The 18,137-nt window shown below is 51.9% G+C and overlaps 1 protein-coding gene across 5 annotated transcripts in view; it reads right to left on the reverse strand.

The window, feature by feature from the left end:
• Positions 1-18,137, reverse strand: part of RNF157 (ring finger protein 157) — an 83,363-nt gene that overhangs the window by 6,521 nt on the left and 58,705 nt on the right. For 3 of the 5 annotated variants that reach the window (XM_045489688.1, XM_045489691.1, XM_045489689.1), the window contains exons 4-18: positions 16,173-16,319; positions 15,618-15,735; positions 15,084-15,150; positions 14,740-14,783; positions 14,327-14,374; positions 12,353-12,424; positions 11,475-11,634; positions 11,208-11,320; positions 8,403-8,641; positions 7,580-7,688; positions 5,574-5,685; positions 4,948-5,135; positions 4,612-4,677; positions 3,547-3,595; positions 1,617-1,727 (exon numbers count right to left, since the gene is read on the reverse strand). In XM_045489688.1, the coding sequence (XP_045345644.1) occupies positions 1,617-1,727; positions 3,547-3,595; positions 4,612-4,677; positions 4,948-5,135; positions 5,574-5,685; positions 7,580-7,688; positions 8,403-8,641; positions 11,208-11,320; positions 11,475-11,634; positions 12,353-12,424; positions 14,327-14,374; positions 14,740-14,783; positions 15,084-15,150; positions 15,618-15,735; positions 16,173-16,319 (1,643 nt within the window). The remainder of the gene's footprint in view (positions 1-1,616; positions 1,728-3,546; positions 3,596-4,611; positions 4,678-4,947; positions 5,136-5,573; positions 5,686-7,579; positions 7,689-8,402; positions 8,642-11,207; positions 11,321-11,474; positions 11,635-12,352; positions 12,425-14,326; positions 14,375-14,739; positions 14,784-15,083; positions 15,151-15,617; positions 15,736-16,172; positions 16,320-18,137) is intronic. The other 2 variants (XM_045489690.1, XM_045489692.1) reach the window with 1 other exon arrangement.

Here is an 18,137-nt window from a genome sequence, read left to right on the forward strand (position 1 = left end):
ATCATTCCCGACTCGTGCCCCAGGATGCCAATTCAAAACGACTCGTCCTCATAATGCTTGCCACAGAAGCATCCCCATTTTTTGTGGAACAGGGACTCATCTATTTTGGCAAATATTTTTTTCTCAGCAAATCTCCCACTGAGTGCAGGCCCTTGCCATTTAGGACCGGAGACCTAGGCAGAAGCCTCTGGCATGTGCACACGCCCAGCAAGCTTGGTGTCGGGCACAGCATGGCTGGCGGAGGGGGGAGGGGGGCGCGGGGACAGTGCTGGCGCAGAGTGAACATGAACTTCCATACGAGGTCTACATAACATAAATGAGCTTCAAAAGAAACAAACCAGACAGACAGATTTACATTTGGCAAAAAGACGTGAAAAACAAATGGACAGACGGAAGCAAGATACGGAGTGGGAAGGCAGGAAGTGAAGTGTGCCTGGGCCCCACAGCTCCAGTCCAGGCCTGACACGGCATCTTTTGTCCTCACTGAACGTGAAGAGTCCTGGGCAGGATCTTCAGGACAAACTAAATAGAAAACAACCGGAGAGGCCTTTGAAAGGCTGGAGAAAGCACCTTCTGGGGATTACGGCTTCCCCGCCACAAGCCTGTGTGGGGCAGGGCGTGCGAGTCCCCGTGTCTCTCCCAGGCTGACGGAGAGCGGCCACCACAGGAGGCTGTGCTGTTCCGACGCCTCTAGCTGCTTCGCTGAGCGAGTAAAGCACTGGACCCATGATGTGACGTGGCTGTTCTGAAGTTCAAATAAGTCTCCATTTCAGGGGATGTTGAAGAGATTTACAGACACCACAACGTGGATGACCATCTCTGCTGTGAAACCAGGAGGGCGGTTTTGACCTAGTCTACCCGGCCGTGACTCGGCTTCAGAGGAGGGGTTCGTGGAGCCCTTGAACGAGCACATGGAATAGAAGGGGGTGGGTGCTTAGCGGGATTAACGCGGTTCCCGTATAGGAAGTTATCCCAGGTTCGGCTTAGTATCATGAGAGGGAAAAAGGGGGCCTATCAATAGTCCTGACTCAACTTAAAGTCAGGGCTCTGGGGAGCATAGTCACCCTCGACCCCTGACTTCTCCTCTGGGATCCAAGTCTAGTAAGTACAATGCAAATGTAACCCAAAGCTCACTGGATCACAGAGCCATTTGCTAGTCTAAAAAATGTCGGCTTTCAAATTCCTCCCTGTTCCTCTGAAGAGCAATGGATCCCCTTTCCAAAGTCTCAGGCTATCTTTCCAAGACCTTCTTAGAGAGGCAGGGTCTGCCTCAAACTTCCTGTTGATGAAAACAAGACCAGGCTACCTGCCACGGGGCCTGCAGGATGGGGGTGGAAGGCTGCTTGGTCAGGCCAATTCAGAAGAAGGGGGGTTTTTTACTCCTGTCGTCCTGTCCTCATATTCTTGCTCAGGGCAGGGTGTGCTCTCTGCACAAGTTCAAGGACTCTCCCGAGGCCTCCTCACTTCCTTTCAGCATCTGGCTTCTAGCAGCCTAGCACAGCCCATGCCTTCTTGCAGGAAGGCCGGGGCAGGAGACAGGTGTCCCAGGGTGAGAGCAGGGGTGCGAGCAGGGGAGCATCTCCCACCAAGTTCATGTTCAGCAGACTGCCACTCACCGGGTAAGCAGACCTCAGGGCACAGCTTATTGTCCAGTGCTTTCACGCTTGCGATGCCAAAGTCATTGTTATTGTCACACTCCATACCTAGAAATGCGCGTGTCCTCTGGCCTGTAAGGGAGTTAACGCAGTTAGAGAGGGGCTGGCGGTATTTTTTCTCTGCTTTGCTGTCCTTAAAAAAAAAAAAAAAAAAATCTTAAGGATGGAGACAAAAAAAATCAAATCATATGTTTAAAAAAAAGACAGTAATTAAGTGGGTAAAGAGTGGACAATAAAGGAATCAAATTGCGTGAGGCTGCCTGTGTGCCTGCCCTGTCCTGCCCTGTCTCCCTAACTGGCTGCTTCCCAGCAGGCGCTCAGCCTGCTGGAGGCCGCGGGGCACCGGCTCATGCAGAACCGCACTGGTGTGGACTGCGGTGGGGAAAGCTAGGGAGAGCATCTGCTGAAGCTACCCCTGCTCCTGCCTGGGTCTGGTCTGGTGTGTGTGTGTGTGTGTGTGTGTGTGTGTGTGTGGTGTGCACGCACGTGCGTGTTTATGACCACAAGGCTCTGTAAGATGATAAATACATACAACAGACACTAAAAGTCTCAGTTTCCATAATTTTGCATATAAAATCAGAATCACCACATTCAAAAAATTATGTTTTGTTTTCCTATGAAACTTGTTATTTTGAGGCTGCCTTAAGGGTCTGACCAGAAACCTACAGACATGTGAGGGGAAGGGGAGAGTTTCAGAAGTTATTTTTTCTAGCTCCCCCTGTGCCGCCGTTTTTCTCTTGGTGAAAGGGAGAGGAAAAAACGTAAAACCACCGTGCGGGCCGTGGGATGTCAGGCAGAAACCGCTCGCCACCCTGCAGTTTTCAGAAGCGAGTATTCTATGGGCGGGAAGCAATCACAAAGGGCAACTCAGGGACCTTGAGCGCTGAAGGCATCCACCGAGCGGACGACGCGCCGGGCCCTGTCTTGGGCTGGCGTGCGAGCGTGGCAGGGGCGCAGCCTTGGCGGCCGTCCCCTCCTCCTTCAGGGCTTCCTGGTCAGGGGAGAGTGGTCAGGCCAGCATGCACACCCCTGAACTCCCCAAGCAATGGCCAGCGCTAAAGCAGAAGCAGGTAGGATGACATCTGCGTCCGGGCTGCGGCCCGGGTCTGCTCTGGAGGTGCCCTTCCGAGGGAGGAAAGAGACGCTGGCCCCTGGAGCACGTGGTGGTCCATTCCCAGGGGGATTCTCCCAGTACCCCCCACCCCCCGACTCTTCTCACTTCCCTGATCTGAAGCTCATTCCTTCTCTCCCAGCCTGGCTAGAAACAAAACTCTTCCATCTGAAGATATAATGGGGGCGTGAGTTACAGCAAAGAAAATTGTGATGATAGCCTACGAACGCTCGTCTACACGGAGCAGCTGGCGTCTGCCGCCTTCTCACCCCTGCTCTGCGCCTACGGGCTCCGAAGGTCCCTCCACTAGCGAAACGTCAGCCACCTTCTTCACCAAAGCAAAACCAGACCAACTGCCTGATGGTCCTTTCTCCCACGTGGAGGAAACCGTTCTGCTGCTGTTCCTAATCATTGGGGCTGCCAGAGCAGCTCTGGGGGGGCGGGGGGAGGGCTCAGCTGCAAAGCGGAAGCGGGAAGGAAGGAAGGTGATGAGGGTCGCCCAAGAAGCTTCAGAACTTAGTCCACGCGAATTTAGAGCTCCCCGTGCGCTTTGTGAAGCAGCTCCGTCCTGATGTCCTCGGCCCTGAGGCCTCCAAAAAGCCAGAGAGATCGCTGCGGCCCTCAGACTCCCTGCTTGCCTTGATACTCCATCAAGAAGGCCGCCTTTCCCCACCAGGCACACTGGTGCCACCGAGTCATCCCGGTGTCCCTTTCTGTACCCTTTGAAGAATCCCAAGAGGGGAAATCTAATAAGAGGGAGCGAAAGACCAGGTCTTTTACCATCTTCTTGGGGGTGGGGTCCGTCCTCTTCCTCCATAACATCATTTCCCTAGGACAGAAGGAAGGCGCTATGAGTGTGTAAAAGCAGTAAAATGAATCTGTTGATCAGCTGAAGACAGAAGTAATTGGCCTAATGGTATCTCACTCCAGGGCCTACGTCAATGGCATACATCTCCCGTCGTGTCTGAGGGGCCCGGGAGGCTGAGCAGAGACAGATTTTCCTTGGTGAGGCATGGTCTGCCCGCAGGGACCGCGTCTGAGGCCCGTCACAGATGTGCCCGGGGAACGTCAAGAATAGCCTTGGTAACAGTTTAGCTCATACTGTCTCTGTCTCTTGAAGGTGGAAATAAAAGTTGTCAAATGAAAAGGTAAATAGTAAGATCATGGAACTTTCAGAAATTCCTTTGGGATCCCAAACCCCAACGGGCTCTACTCCCGTGAGAGCATCTGGCTCAAGAAAGAGTGCTAGTGCCCTCACTGTGACCTGGGCCTGTCATGCACTTTCCGAATACCTCCATCAGGGCATTCTCATACTGAATTGTAATCCTGTCCGCACCACCTGCCATGGGGCTTCTAGACGAACAGGACATTTAGTGACTCTACACACAACACAGGGCTCGAACTTACGACCCTGAGATCAAGAGTTGCAAGCTCTTGTGACTGAGCCAGCCGGGCGCCTCTGCGTGAGTCTGTCTATACAGTCAGGGTCGGGGGGGAGGCCAACACCAGGTCACTGGGGTCTTTGTGTCATCCCGTGCCAGGAGGTGCCTGAGACAGTCATTCTGTGTAAATACTGAGCGAACGAAGGACACACACGCTCAGGTGGAGGGTCCGACCCAGAACAGTTCCCTCTAGGACCCATTCCACACCTGCTACGCTGGGACTGGCGCACGGTGCCGTGGGACAGTCCACTGACCGGAGTGCGTGGCCACTCTCCCCTGCACACCACACCCCACCCCCAACTGAGCCAAGCCTGCCACCTTAGGAGGCCTCTTCCAGAACAGCGCCCATCCTACCGCGCCCCCCCACCTCCGCCAGCGCCAACAGCCCCACCATCGGCGTTACCTCTGCGTCCTGCTCCTCGGCGGCGAGGCCGACGAAGTTGCTGTCCGGAGATGCTGCCGGCATCACCTGCCACAGAGCAACAGAGATCAAGGCACAGACAGACCCAGCTCGCAGGGTCTGCGACCCGAGCCCTCGGCACGGAAGTGGCACCAAAGAGAAGGGTCAGAGGTGAGGGGTGTTTGATTCAACAACCCCACCTCGTCTGCCAGGCCCTCCTTCCGAGCCCGGTGGGCACTTGGCAGCTGTCCCCCCGGCAGACCGTGGGGCGAGCTGCCCTGGCCACGTGTGCCGAGTCACGGCAGCAAGGACCGTCCCCAACCCCGGCTCCTCCCTCACCTCTCCTTCTTCTGAGGGGGCCCTGCTGGCGGCCCGGGGCGAAGGGAGCGCCTCTCCCTCTTCTTCGGTGCCGGGGGCGATGTAAGAGCCGGACATGGAGGAGACCGTGTCGGTGCTGATCTGGGAGTGGCGGCTCTGGGAGGACACCATGGACATGACGGACTGGGCCAGACTGCTGCTGGCAGGGTCTGGGGAGGCCGGAGCGGAAGGAAGGAGACGGGAGGTCAGGCTTCGGCGAGCGGACTGAGGAGCGGACCCACCTCCCTGTGCTCACGCAGCGAGGACCACAGCGGCCACACCGCACCCTTACTTAAAAAGCTTCGGGTTCAAGGTTTTCCGAGGTTCTGCCCCTTTGCATTTTAGAGCTCAGGACTCTACCCCGGGAGCCAGGGTTTGCTCGTCTCTGACTTAATGTTACAGGAACCGCTGACGGCAGGCCGGGAAGCAGACGAGGACCCCTGCCCCCCTGCCTGGCTGTCAGCAGGACCCCTTGCCTCTGACTTTGGCCTTGTTAGTCACGCAACTTAGGTATCAACCGGCTGGCCCAAGTCCATCCTGGAGGAACTGTCAGGGGTGCTGAGCGCTGGGCCGAGGGGCCGAGCGTGCAGTCCCCCTCCCTCATGTACCTTCTGGGGAGGAGATTGTGGAAGAGAGAGGCGTCCCTGTGCAAGACGACTGGTCAATAGCTCCCGACGATGACATGGTAAGATTCTCACTTTCTGGAGTTATGCCACATTCCTGGAGGGAAACAGTTAAGTGCAAAGGGAAGGGTGTAAGGGCAGGGGGCTGGCTACGGAGGGTGAGGGGGGCATCAGGGGCGCTGAGGGCTCCTCCATCAGGGGGCTACGTGCGGAGGAGGGGCGGTTTCTCTTGTCCTCACTTCTCTGCCGCCCTGGCCTGGAATGGCTGTCTCCCAGGGGAGGTGCAAACTTCAGTCAGCACATCCTGCCTGAGGCACAGCATCTGCTAGGGCCATACAAAGACTGCAGCTCAGGTGACACAGGTCAACCAGCAGCTGTGACACGGGAACACCCCAGGTTTCCCCAGGACTATAAACCGCTTTCCTTCTGAAGGAGAACACAACACCAGCAGAGGCCTCACTGCCTGCCAGGCACCTCCGCTTGGGTATCGGGTTAGTTCCAGCTCAATCGACCTAACACAAACACTACCTTTGCCTCCCCACCCACTCCTGACACCCCAGCTGTCGGTCACCTGGGCCAGTACCCTCACCCCATCCCAGGCAGATGGGGATTCTGCCCCTATAACCTTTTCTCCAGGAGTTTTGTTTGGTTTGAAGTAGTCTCCACACCCAACGTGGGGCTTGAGCTCACGACCCTGAGATCAGGAGTCACGTGCTCTACTGACTGAGCCAGTGGGTGTCCAAGGAGCTCTGTGTTTATTGTAGCTCAAGGATTCCCTCCCGCCTGGGCCAGTGGAGTCATCCTGACGGCCTGCTGGAATCTGGGCGGCCACTGTGTGCCTCCATCAGGCAGGCCTTCCTACAGCAAAGCTCTCCCAGACAGCGGGCCTGCTCAGAGCCCCGGCCTCTGCCCTACACCTCTGTGTGCCCTGCCCTGGCCATCTCAGATGCTTCTGTCGCCTTTCTCTGGGAGTCTAAAACACGCGGAGAGTCAGCTCAAATGCTACTCCTCCACGCTGCCCCCCTGGTTTATAACTGCTCCTGTCTCTGCCACAGCACTTTACTGTCCCTTCTTCTCTATCGTTAAAATTCACTCAACGGGGCACCTGCGTGGCTCAGTTGGTTGAGCGTCCGACTTCAGCTCACGTCACAATCTCTCCGTTCAGGAGCCTGAGCCCTGTGTCGGGTTCGCTGCTGGCAGCGCGGAGCCTGTTCTGGATCCTCTGCCCCTCTATCTGCCCCCCCACCAATAAATAAAACATTAAAAAAGATTCATCTATTCATCCATTCAGCAAACAGTGCTAGGCACAGCACTGATACTTGTGTGCGCGTCCTGTCCCCAACCAGACACTGAGCTCCCAAGGTCAGGAACCACTTCATCAGGTTTGCCTGTTCACTCTCCCTAGCTCACCGCCGTACAGAGAGCGGGGGTAATGAACCTGTTCAATGAAGCCTGTGGGGGGCACGGGTGGCAAGCCCCGCCCTCTTCCATCGGCCTCCCAACACACCTCTGCTGGGCCTTCCTGCTGCCCGTTCCCACGCCCGCAACCCGCTCTCCTCAGACATCTGCATCGTTCGCTCTCTCACCTCCTTCCGTCTTGGTTCACAGACTACTTTTTACAGACAGCAACCCCCACCTCTGGCCTTGAACTCCCTTGTCTGACGAGCCAATCCACAGCACGGTCTGACACACCCCTTTTCTCCTGTCTTTGCGTCCATCCTAGCCCCGATAGCAAGAATATCAGTGCCACCAGGGCAAGGACTTTTGTAGTTTCCTTACTGCTACTGTTCTCAGCATACAGAACAGTGCCTGGTAGAGAACACAGGCTCAATATATTGTTGAAAAGATGGACGTAATGAAATCTTTGCTGCTGTCTCAAAGGGGGTTCCAAGGTGCCCGAGGAACGAATGAAGGCAGACGGACCTGGAGAGGCCTGTGGGATGGAAGAACCTGTGGTCCAACGTCCGAGAAACGGAGGGGAATGAAATTACCTCTTCGAGATGCTGAGCTGAGGGTCTCTGAGAGAGCGGTGTCTCTGACTCACTGCAAGAACGCTCGTCTTCCTCTTCACGCAACACAGAAGAGTTCTGGGAAACAGACCTGTAACAGTCCGGAGGGGAAGGCATCTGGCGCCAGAATCCACAGGAAGAGGGGGACTGGCTTGTACTCTCACGAGCCGGACTCCATGGGAAGAAGAGGCCCGAGAGGGGACGGAAAGGAAGCCCAGGTCTTAAGGAGGAGGACGGAGGTGGGAAAGAGCCCTAGGGGTAGCCTGAGCGCTTTCGGGGTGTCAGAAAATCTGGGCTTTACCTTTAACTCCTTTAGTAACTTGTGTCTGTACCTGGGGAAAAGTCACTGACATTTTTAGGGTCTCAACATTTTCATCTATAAAATACGCTCCTTAACTCTGCCACAGAAAGCTTATCATGACTTGTGCCTAGTTGGATTTAAATGCTTATGAGGTACAGATTACAAGGTTCCTTCAGTCTTTAGACTGAGCGATGCTCCCCACGGGCGTCAATGACCCTAGGGATGTCCTTTTCCCCCCCAAAACACATGAGATTTGCCTGTCTGGATTCTCCTAAGTACCCACAGGTACCGTAAGTATCTTCCTCACCTACGGAATGGGGTAACCTTCTGCCAGAGTGTTCACCCCAGGTCTTAAGTGGGACAAAAAAGCTCCGGGAACAGCCCAGAAGGTCTACGCTGCCCTGGGGACCCAGGACGTGAGCCAGCACTGAGGAGGTGAGAGAAGGAGTGAGAGCCTATCATCAGGGCCTTGAGGGGCAACACTGTCGAGCACCAACCACTCACTTGGAGAGACTCTTTTTGAGCTCAATTCCTTGGCTGCTACAGTCGGACAGGCGGTCGAGTGGGGAGAGCGTCCTGACAGGAGGCAGGTGGCCATCACTGCCGTACGAGGGGAGCATTCCCGAGAGGGGGCCGTCTCCAAGCACGTGAAGGGCAGGGGCCGCTGGGGATGGGGTGAGGGGCCCATTGAGGGCCTCCAGAAGAGACACAACTTCATAACCTGGTGGAATGTTCTCTGAGGACTAGGGGAATCAGAGACAGGTTGAAAAATTAATTAAGTACTCTTTGTTTTATGACATGATCATGTTTCTCACTCTACACTGAAAAAAAAATGTTTTCTTTTACATCTGGTCTGGCAAGAAAAGCTTCTGCAAAGGAGGCCAAAGAAAGACACAATATCAGGGAACCTGCATATTCCTACATTCCACTTACAGGCGAACATCTTCTCAGCAATGTTTATTTTTCTGATTGTAATGGGAATACATGTTCGTTACAGGGAATACGTGCTCATTACCACGAGATCATGACCTAAGCAGAAATCAAGAGTCAGACGCTTAACTGACGGAGCCCCCCAGGCGCCCCTATCTGTAAATCACAATTTTATATCCTGCTTTATTTTAGCAAACGTCACAGATCCCATGTTTCCTACCTGTTCTCCTCTGCCCGGGATTTAGCTGCGTCCACCATTTCCTACTGTAAGCGACATTTTGAGGAACATCCTTGTGTACAGATCTTTTATTGTTTTTGGAGATTTAATTGGCTTCATTAAGCAATTCATGAAGCGGGCAACATCCCATCTAGCAAGGAGAGAGATGCTACCACAAATCTTTTTTTTTTTCCACATTGTTTTCTTGGTATTAAATTCTTAGATCTTCGATGACCAGATACAGATGTTTTTAAGGCGCTTGATGTATACAGCTATATGGTTTTGTTTCTTCAAAGAGCCTTCTAGTCACACTCCTATAAGCAGCACAGAAAACCTATTTCAACTGTTTCTCTGACAGCATGGAGTATCTTTAAGAAGCTTTCGAATCTGGGGGCGCCTGGGTGGCTTAGTCGGTTAAGTGTCTGACTCTTGGTTTCAGCTCAGGTCATGATCTCATGATTGTTGGGTTTGAGCCCTGTGTGCAGACAGCGTGGAATCTGCTTGGGATTCTCTCTCTTCCTCTCTCTGCCCCTTCCCTGCTCATGTTCCCTCTCTTTGTTTCAAACTAAATATATAAAACTTAAACAAACAAACAAAAAAAGCTTTCGAATCTGGAAGGTGAAAAATGGTACCTCATTTTATTTTTTTTAATTAATTTTTTTTTTTTTTGAGAGAGAGAGAGAGAGAATGACAGAGGGGCAGAGAAAGAGAGGGACAGAGGATCTGAAGTGGGCTCTGTGCTGACAGCAGCCAAGTCCAATGTGGGACTTGAACTCACAAACCAATGAGATCATGACGTGAGCCTAAGTTGGATGCCCAATGGACTGAGCCACCCAGGCGCCCTGGAACCTCACTCTAATTGATTGGTATATGGTGGATCTCTAATGTGGTTGACTTAAAAAAAAAAAAAAAAAAGATTGTTAACCAGTTAAGCATCCTCTTCTGAGAATTAAAAAAAGTATTGTGGGGTGCCTGGGTGGCTCAGTCGGTTAAGCATCCGACTTTGGCTCAGGTCATGATCTCACAGTATGTGAGTTCGAGCCCCGCGTTGGGCTCTGTGCTGACAGCTCAGAGCCTGGAGCCTGCTTCGGATTCTGTGTCTCCTCGTCTCTCTGCCCCTCCCATGCTCATGCTCTGTCTCTCTCTCTTAATAATAAGTAAATGTTAAAAAAAAAACCAAAAAAAAAAACCTTTGTCCATTTATCTACTGTTTTATCATATGAGCCATGGCAAAGACATTGTCTTTCCTCTGATATAAATGCTGAAGACATTTTTTTCTCTAAATGATTTGTTGTTCACCTATTTTAATTTTTTACACATGTGAACTTTTACATTTTTTATACGGTAAAATCTACCCTTCTTCTTTTTTTTTTGTACTGTTCCTCTGCTTTTAAGCTTAGAGAGTCCTCTCCCATGCCAAGTCATTTAAAGAATCACCTATAATTTATTCTCAGTCTTTAATATGTGGTTTGGTTTGGTTTGGTTTGCTTTAATATAGTTACTCTATCTGGAATTTTAGTTGTTAATCTGGTAAGGAGTAAAGTGCTAGGCTGATTTCTCCTCCCTAAATAGCTAACTGATTATCCTAATACCATGTACTGAATAATGGCTCTCTTCTATTGGTGTATGAATCTGAAGACGGTCTCTGCTACGAAAGCACAGCTTCGAGGCTGCGTTCTAATGCCATCACTTATGCTGTGAAACCGAGGTGAAATATTTCATCCACTCAGGTCGCAGTTGCTAAAGCCATGAAATGGGATAAAGAAAACAGTTACCTTCTTCGAGGACTCGGATAAAGACAGTAAACTGTATTCAAATCCAAAACAATCATCCCCTTGTTCCTGCTTGGGGGGAGTTCCAGAGCTGGACCCCACTGGGAGGAGGCTGCACGCAGACAGCTCTAGGCGTCGTAAATATTAACTGGACGCCCAGTTCCCAGGGAGGAAAAGGGGGATTTAATGATCAGTATCCAATTTTCCGTGGTAATACCGGTCGGTTTTAACACAATGTGACCTCAGCCAGCTTACCAAATACTGCAGCGTGCCAGGGTTTAATTACTTGTTGCAAAGTCAGGTAAAGAAGGGTGAGAGGCGAAAAAAAAAACCAGTAAGGAGAGCAGAACGCCTGCCTCACAAACGGTCACGGTGCCCAGCCCAACTTACTGAATGCTCTTCCGAGTCAGACGTCTGAGACGAGATGATGGGGTTAAAGCCGGTTGGGGACAAGGGGCCCAGTTTTTTCCTCATGGCCCGGATCTGAAGCAGTGCCCGGAAGGCTGGAAGAAGGAAACAGGCCATCGGGCCATCCTGATGCAGGAGTCAGGCTACACGAAAGCCCGGGCAGAAACCACAGTCCCCCCACCCCCACCCCAGTGTCGGTCAGTTCGCAGACCCCGCTGTCGGGTCCCAGCCTGCGGTTCTGGGGCTTACGCAGTCGGCAGATGGGGCAGTTGTTGGCCTGGTAGCGCAGGGTGTCAGCACACGTGTTACACAGGCAGAGGTGGCGACAGGGCAGAATCAAGGTGTCGCGGACATCCGAGAGACATACCACGCACTCAGCGCTGTTATCGCTCACTTCATCCTCAGCCACCTGTCCCAGGAGACAGAAATTCAGCCGGTGACACAAAGCCCTTCGTGTCCTCCATTTTCTTCACAAGCAGCTTTGCCTGAAGAGCTGAGACAAGTGGTAAGAACAAAACCTTACATTTGTTTTGGACTTAAAAAAAAAAAAAAAAAAGTTTATTTATTTTTGAGGAAAAGAAAGGCAGAGAGACAGAGAATCCCAAGCAGGCCCTGTCAGCACAGAGCCTGACGCTCTGTGCTGGGGCTCGATCCCATGAACTGTGAGATCATGAACTGAGCCCAAATTAACAGCCGGACGCTCAATGGACTGAGCTACCCAGGTGCCCCTGCTTTGACTTGACTTTACCGTTCAGCAAGCGCGTTCACATACTGGTCAGTATCACTTCTTCTGGGAACTATTTATCTCAAGCTCGTCCTATGAGGCTCAGATCTGTCCTCTCCGACAGATCTGGCGGGGCCCTAGGAGACCACACCAGGAAGGGCAGGGGCCAGGTAACAGGGTGACCAGAACTCTGCAGAACAACTGATCCCAGCCTGCCTGTGTTTTTCATTTTGGAAGTGATGTAAGCATAAGCATCTGAAATAAGGAACAAGAGAACACCCTCCTAGGACCAAACTGATTCCAGAGTTGGTCATGCTAAACCCCGAGATCCCAGCTTCATCAGAGCATTTCTTACTCCGTCCCCAGGGAAAAAAGTACATTCAGAATTTCGGATGGAACTTGCCTTAGAATCCTGGGTGTTGTACTTGTTTTCAATTCCATAGATCTCCTGAAGGAGGTAGCTGACCCCATCTACCTGAAGAGCAAACAGAGAAGTTCAAGGGCAGGCTGACTCAACAGAGATAAGTAGGAACTTGCCCCTCAACCTTCCCTGGTAACCAAGGACTACTGATGCACAATGAAAAAAAGCAAAGGCCTAGACAAGTAAGGATACTTTTTTTTTTTAATTAAAAAAAAATTTTTTTTTAATGTTTATTTACTTTTGAGACAATGCGAGAGACAGAGTGTAAGCAGTGGAGGGGCAGACAGAGGGAGAAACAGAATGCAAAGCGGGCTCCAGGCTCTGAGCTGTCAGCACAGAGCCCGACGTGGGGCTGGAACTCACGAACTGTGAGATCATGACCTGAGCCGAAGTCGGATGCTCAACTCACTGAGCCACTCAGGCACCCCAAGGATGCTTTTATTTACTTATGTTTTCTCTTTGACAGAGAAAAGGAAATCCAATGTTTGATTCACCCACCATTATACCCAAGAGGGAACATGAAAGTTCACAAATACAACACTAATCTGTGTACTGTAGCTCACTATTCCAGACAGTTAAGAAGGGATAGACTAAGCAAATGGAAGAATGTGCATCAAAATAGAAGCATCAGCTATGTAACCAAAGTTAAGTGTAGACATTACAAAACCAAAGGAATGGAAAAGAGAAAGAAAGAAAGCAAGAAAGCAAGAAAGAAAGGCAAGGGAAAGAGGGGAAAGGAAAACATCTGAAGCAAAGAGAGACAGAAAGATCTTGAAGGGGAGGCCAATGGAGCCCCTCCACCTGCACGAGCCACCGTCACCTACAGAGCCAAGGACCCCTCTTGGCCCTGTTCCTTAAAACCCCAAGTTCAATGCCCACTCCCACTAGCCTAGCAACGTCCGAGCCAAAGCAGGCCCTTTTCTCGTTTCTTTACACGAGCCCATTCCTCCCTCGGCTTCACCTCTGTCCCACTGATCCCCTCCCCTCAGACCTAGCCTGTCACTGATTTTATACCTCACTCTCTGGTGTGACAGAGTCAGTTCCTAATGCCAAGCTAGCAATAGGAAAATAGACCATTGACCTTGAGCTACCCTAGCCTTTCCATCCTATCTAGGCGTTCTGGGAAATGAGGCCTCCCCATGAGACAACTCACCAAAGCCTGGCCGTGGCAGGCAGTACTCTGGGCCCAGGATCTGTTTCCTCCTGTGCCTCTTAAAACTTGTTTCGACCTACTGATTCTAATGGAAAGGATATTATCAACAGATTTAGACTAAGGTGTTATTGACTACTATTGGCCTCATTAATGAATAACTCAGAATTTCAGACACCTGTCACCCATCTGCAGGGGAGGCTGGCCAGTGCCACTGGCATCACTCTCCAGGACTCTCCGCTCACCGTTGCAAGAGTGGAAAAAAAAGTGCTGGCACACAGCAGGGGTTAGGCCTTTGAGCAGACATATGCGTGACTTGCTGGTCATCCTGGAAGACGGCAGATGGCCAGGAAACTTGGAATTTTAGAAAAACACTTGGTGGGATAAATTAAGCCAAGGGCCCTAACTGGCTCTGAATTGGACCCCGACATTTTATCCCTTCGCTCGGAATGTTTCTCGCCCTGGCATTTTCAATGAAAAGAGTTCTCCCTAAACCTAATGTCAAGAGACCAATCCTGTTCTTTCCTTTCTCAAGACCTTTGCTCAGATAATGGCTGCCTCCACGCCAACAATTCTGGAACAAGAAAGACACCAAAGTCAGTATTCTTTTCAGGCCACCCAAGGAGTTTCTAACACACAAAAGCACTCCTTTTTTTTTTTTTTTTTTTTATTTTAACTTTTCTTGGATTAAAAAAAAGGGGGGGAGTGGAAGAGAAAAAAGCATGCTTAGCAAAAGAGAAAAAGAGAGAGATGAAAAGAAAGAAGTCGGGGGGGGGGGCAACGATCCCCGGCCCTCAGATACCTACCACTTGTTTCTGTTTGAGGGGCTTGACACAGAATGACCCATCGGTGTGCTGGAATGAAACACGACCGTTAGGACCAGGAAGCAGGGGCAGGAACCGGGCGTTCTCGGGCACTCCTCTCAATGACACCTGTGTGTGATGGCACACTCCTCACGCCGCGGGGCCTCATGAGCATCTAGTCTGACCCTTCCGTCTCGGGAAGAGGAGACTGCGGCCTCGAGAGCTGCAGGTCGCGCAGCACGTGGGCGGCAGAGCTGGACCGAGGCCCGAGGGCGGCCCCCAGTGTGGTGCTCCTCCCGCTCCGTGGGGAGCTGGGCCTGCCCTGCCGCGCTCAGGGAGCCGGCCAACAGGCCACATGCGTCCCCGCACGAAAGACAGCTAAACAGAACCGAGTGAGGCCCTGTGAAGCTACTCACCTTTTCAAAAGTGCCCAGCAGTACATGGCAATGGCCAAAATACTCTGAAAAAAATAAAGGGACGCGGGTGAAGGAGAAAGGCAAACAGCACACCTTGCCACCCATCTATCTTCCCCGATTCCCCCCAACCCGGAAGACCAGACGCTCTGGGCTGTCAGGAGAAGGGGCCCGTCCCCTTCACCCAGGGCTGTTCTCATCAGCCTAAGGAGTGCAAGGGGCATGGAAACCGGCTGCCTGATCCCCACGGCGGGGGCGTGTGGTTCCCGAGGCCACGGCGACTGCCCGGCCTGTGCACCACAAAAGGGCAGCGCGTAGAGCAAAAGAAGACAGAGAACGCCCATTACCGTCTCCTTCATCCACCACGGCGTGGACCACTAAAGGGTAAACCTCTCGGTCCAGATCAAAGCCAAGCTGAAGGGAAAGAAAAGGGGAGGGGGGGGAGGAAAGACTTAACACGTTTAAATGGCCCAGTAATCCATCAGAAAGGGAGACATCGTCAAGAAGCATTAACTTCATCTCTGCTCTCGTTCGTCAACTTCGCAACCACCTAAGTCTGTTTAACTGGCGGCCACCGTTGCTTTCTAAAGTCTCATGGCTGTGAAGCCCTCTAACTGGCAGGTTCTTCTCTTTGAACGTGACTTTCTCAAAACACCCGGGGTGAACGCGCTACTTTGGAACAGAAAAGCTATCGACATGAGGTGTGTTTTAAGGGCAAGGAGAAGTTACAGCGCTGAAGAACATGGCCTCCCAGCATCTGGGCGGTCCGGGCACTGCCGGCCGGAGTCCCGACTAGGTCCTAGGCCCATCTGGGTCCACGTGAGGGACCTGCCCCCACGCTTTCTCCCAGCAGCCTGTCACCGCCCCCGGAGGCAGCTCACCTCCTCTTCTGCCCACTCTGAGGGGTCCACGGTGTGGGAGGGCAGGCAGAACTGCTGGCCGACCCCTCGCTTGTAGTGCACCGTCTCCGACTGGAGGCTGTTGTCCTTGGGGATGTAGCTGTCCATCAGAGAGGGAGACAAAGCAAAAGTCAGTATCTAGCCCGGAAGGATCTGACCGCTTCCTCCGTCCCACGCCTGGTCTCAGTACCAACAGGCTCTAGGTACAGAAAAGGAAAGGAAATATTTCCTTCTAACGTGTCCTTTGCTCTAGCTTGGGAACGCTGTTAAGATTATATGTCCAACCCACACATCCGCACAAAGGTGGCTTAACAGATTTTTAGCAGCATCTTGATGAAATGAAAGGTTGTGCCACCATCTGCCACTGCACAAGCTGGCCCAGATTGAAGGGAAAAGGCAAAGAGGTGGGACTCTGCAGAAGAAAGTCTGAGCTCAGGAACCAGATCTCACCCGGTCCGTAGGTTTTTTTCCCACAGGTGAGTGCGGAAGGCTCGCCTGTCTGGGAGAGATGTGGCTCACCTGGCCTCTCGTTCTTACCTGGCAATCCCGTTCTGGAACTCTTCCGTGGCCTGATAGTAGATGGTGATGGCCACCCGAGCGTCAGTGTCAAAGGTGAACTCCACATTGTAGTGGACTTTAGCTCTGCCTGCCTCTTCTCCCAGGGTCTTCACTTCCTCGGCACACCTAGAAAACCAGAAAGACGTGGCATTTGGGAGCTCGCAAACCAGTTTTCAATTTATCTTTTACAAATTTTTACACTTCATACATCGTGAGCTTCTCTCCAGGGTCGGAAACTTAGGCCTGCACCTTCATTTCGAGTGATGGCTGAACACCCCGTGAGCACTGCTGTTGGGCATTTAGGTGACTTCTGATGTTTTGCGGTGCTATAATGAACATTTGTGCATTTGCCAGACCTTTTTTTTTTTTTTTCTTTAGTTTTGTTGTAATCGAAGTTACTAATCACATAGCTTCGTTTCCACGGGGCTTGTTACTATCATAGCAGGCCCTCCCCCCTCCTTTCCCCCTCTTCAGAGACAATCTTTACCACGTTTAGCTGATCATTGTCGCATTTACCTATTTTCTATACAACATGCTTAGATTATCCTTTTTCTTTTTTTAAATGTTTTTATTTTTATTTTTGAGACAGAGACAGACACAGACACAGAGCACAAACAGGGGAGGGACAGACAGAGAGGGAGACACAGAATCCAAAGCAGACTCTAGGCTTTAAGCTGTCAGCACAGAGCCTGACGAGGGGCTCGAACCCATGAACGGTGAGATGGTGACTTGAGCCGAAGTCGGACACTTAACCGACTGAGCCACCCAGGCACCCCACGTGGATCATTCCGGACTCTTCAGTTCCAGGTGCTAGCCGCTGACTTCGTACTATGGGAACCAGGATTTCTTTCTCTTTCCTCGCGCTGCCCCATATGTAGCACCCACCCCCCACCCCCCAGTACGCTCTATCTCGATTCTGCTAGTTCAGCACATCCGCGTCTGTCTTACTGTGATTATACGGACGTGGTTCCCGGCTTAGCCACAGAGTAATCTCTGAGTATTTTTCTTTCCCTTTTTCTTAAGAGTTTGTGCTCATTTCTCTTTCAGTCGCTCGGTTTTCTAGGTACTTTCTCACTAATTCAGACCCTAGCCCTCTGCTGGCCATCCGTCTAAATCTCTCCATGTCCAGAAGTGCCGGATGTTCCATGCATTTTGTCTTCTTGAGGGGGGTCCTACCTGGACCCCAGGCCCTCTGTGCCTGGGTGCAACCACCCAGAGCCACCCTCCCCCCGTTACCCCGGGAAGTCCCCTCCACCTCTTTCCTGCATCTCCTGGCTTCTTCTTCCTTGGGGCACGCTTTCACTGTGGCAGAGCACCTCTTCCACTAGCCTCCTGAAAAAGGACGTGTTGGAGGGATCAACTTTTTGAGAGATTTTAGTCTAGTCACACCACACTAAAAGTTTGGTTGAGGGGCGCCTGGGTGGGGCAGTCGGTTAAGCGTCCGACTCTGGATCTCAGCTCAGGTCATGATCTCACAGTTTGTGAATTTGAGCCCCGCATCAGGCTCTGCACTGATGGCGCGGAGCCTGCGGCTTGGGATCCTGCCTCTCCTTCTCTCTGCCCCTTCCCTGCTTGCGTGCTCTCTTCTCTCTCTTTCGCTCTCTCTCTCTCAAAATAAATAAATACACTGAAAAACGAAAAGATTATTTGGTTGAATAAAGAGTGCTGGGTCATAAATACTTCTAAAAAGCCATTTGAGGGGCGCCTGGGTGGCGCAGTCGGTTAAGCGTCCGACTTCAGCCAGGTCACGATCTCGCGGTCCGTGAGTTCGAGCCCCGCGTCGGGCTCTGGGCTGATGGCTCAGAGCCTGGAGCCTGTTTCCAATTCTGTGTCTCCCTCTCTCTCTGCCCCTCCCCCGTTCATGCTCTGTCTCTCTCTGTCCCAAAAATAAATAAACGTTGAAAAAAAAAAAATTAAAAAGCCATTTGAAAACATTGCTGCATC

This window comes from Leopardus geoffroyi, chromosome E1 (genome assembly GCF_018350155.1).
Source record: "Leopardus geoffroyi isolate Oge1 chromosome E1, O.geoffroyi_Oge1_pat1.0, whole genome shotgun sequence".
Classification (NCBI taxonomy): Eukaryota; Metazoa; Chordata; class Mammalia; order Carnivora; family Felidae; genus Leopardus; species Leopardus geoffroyi.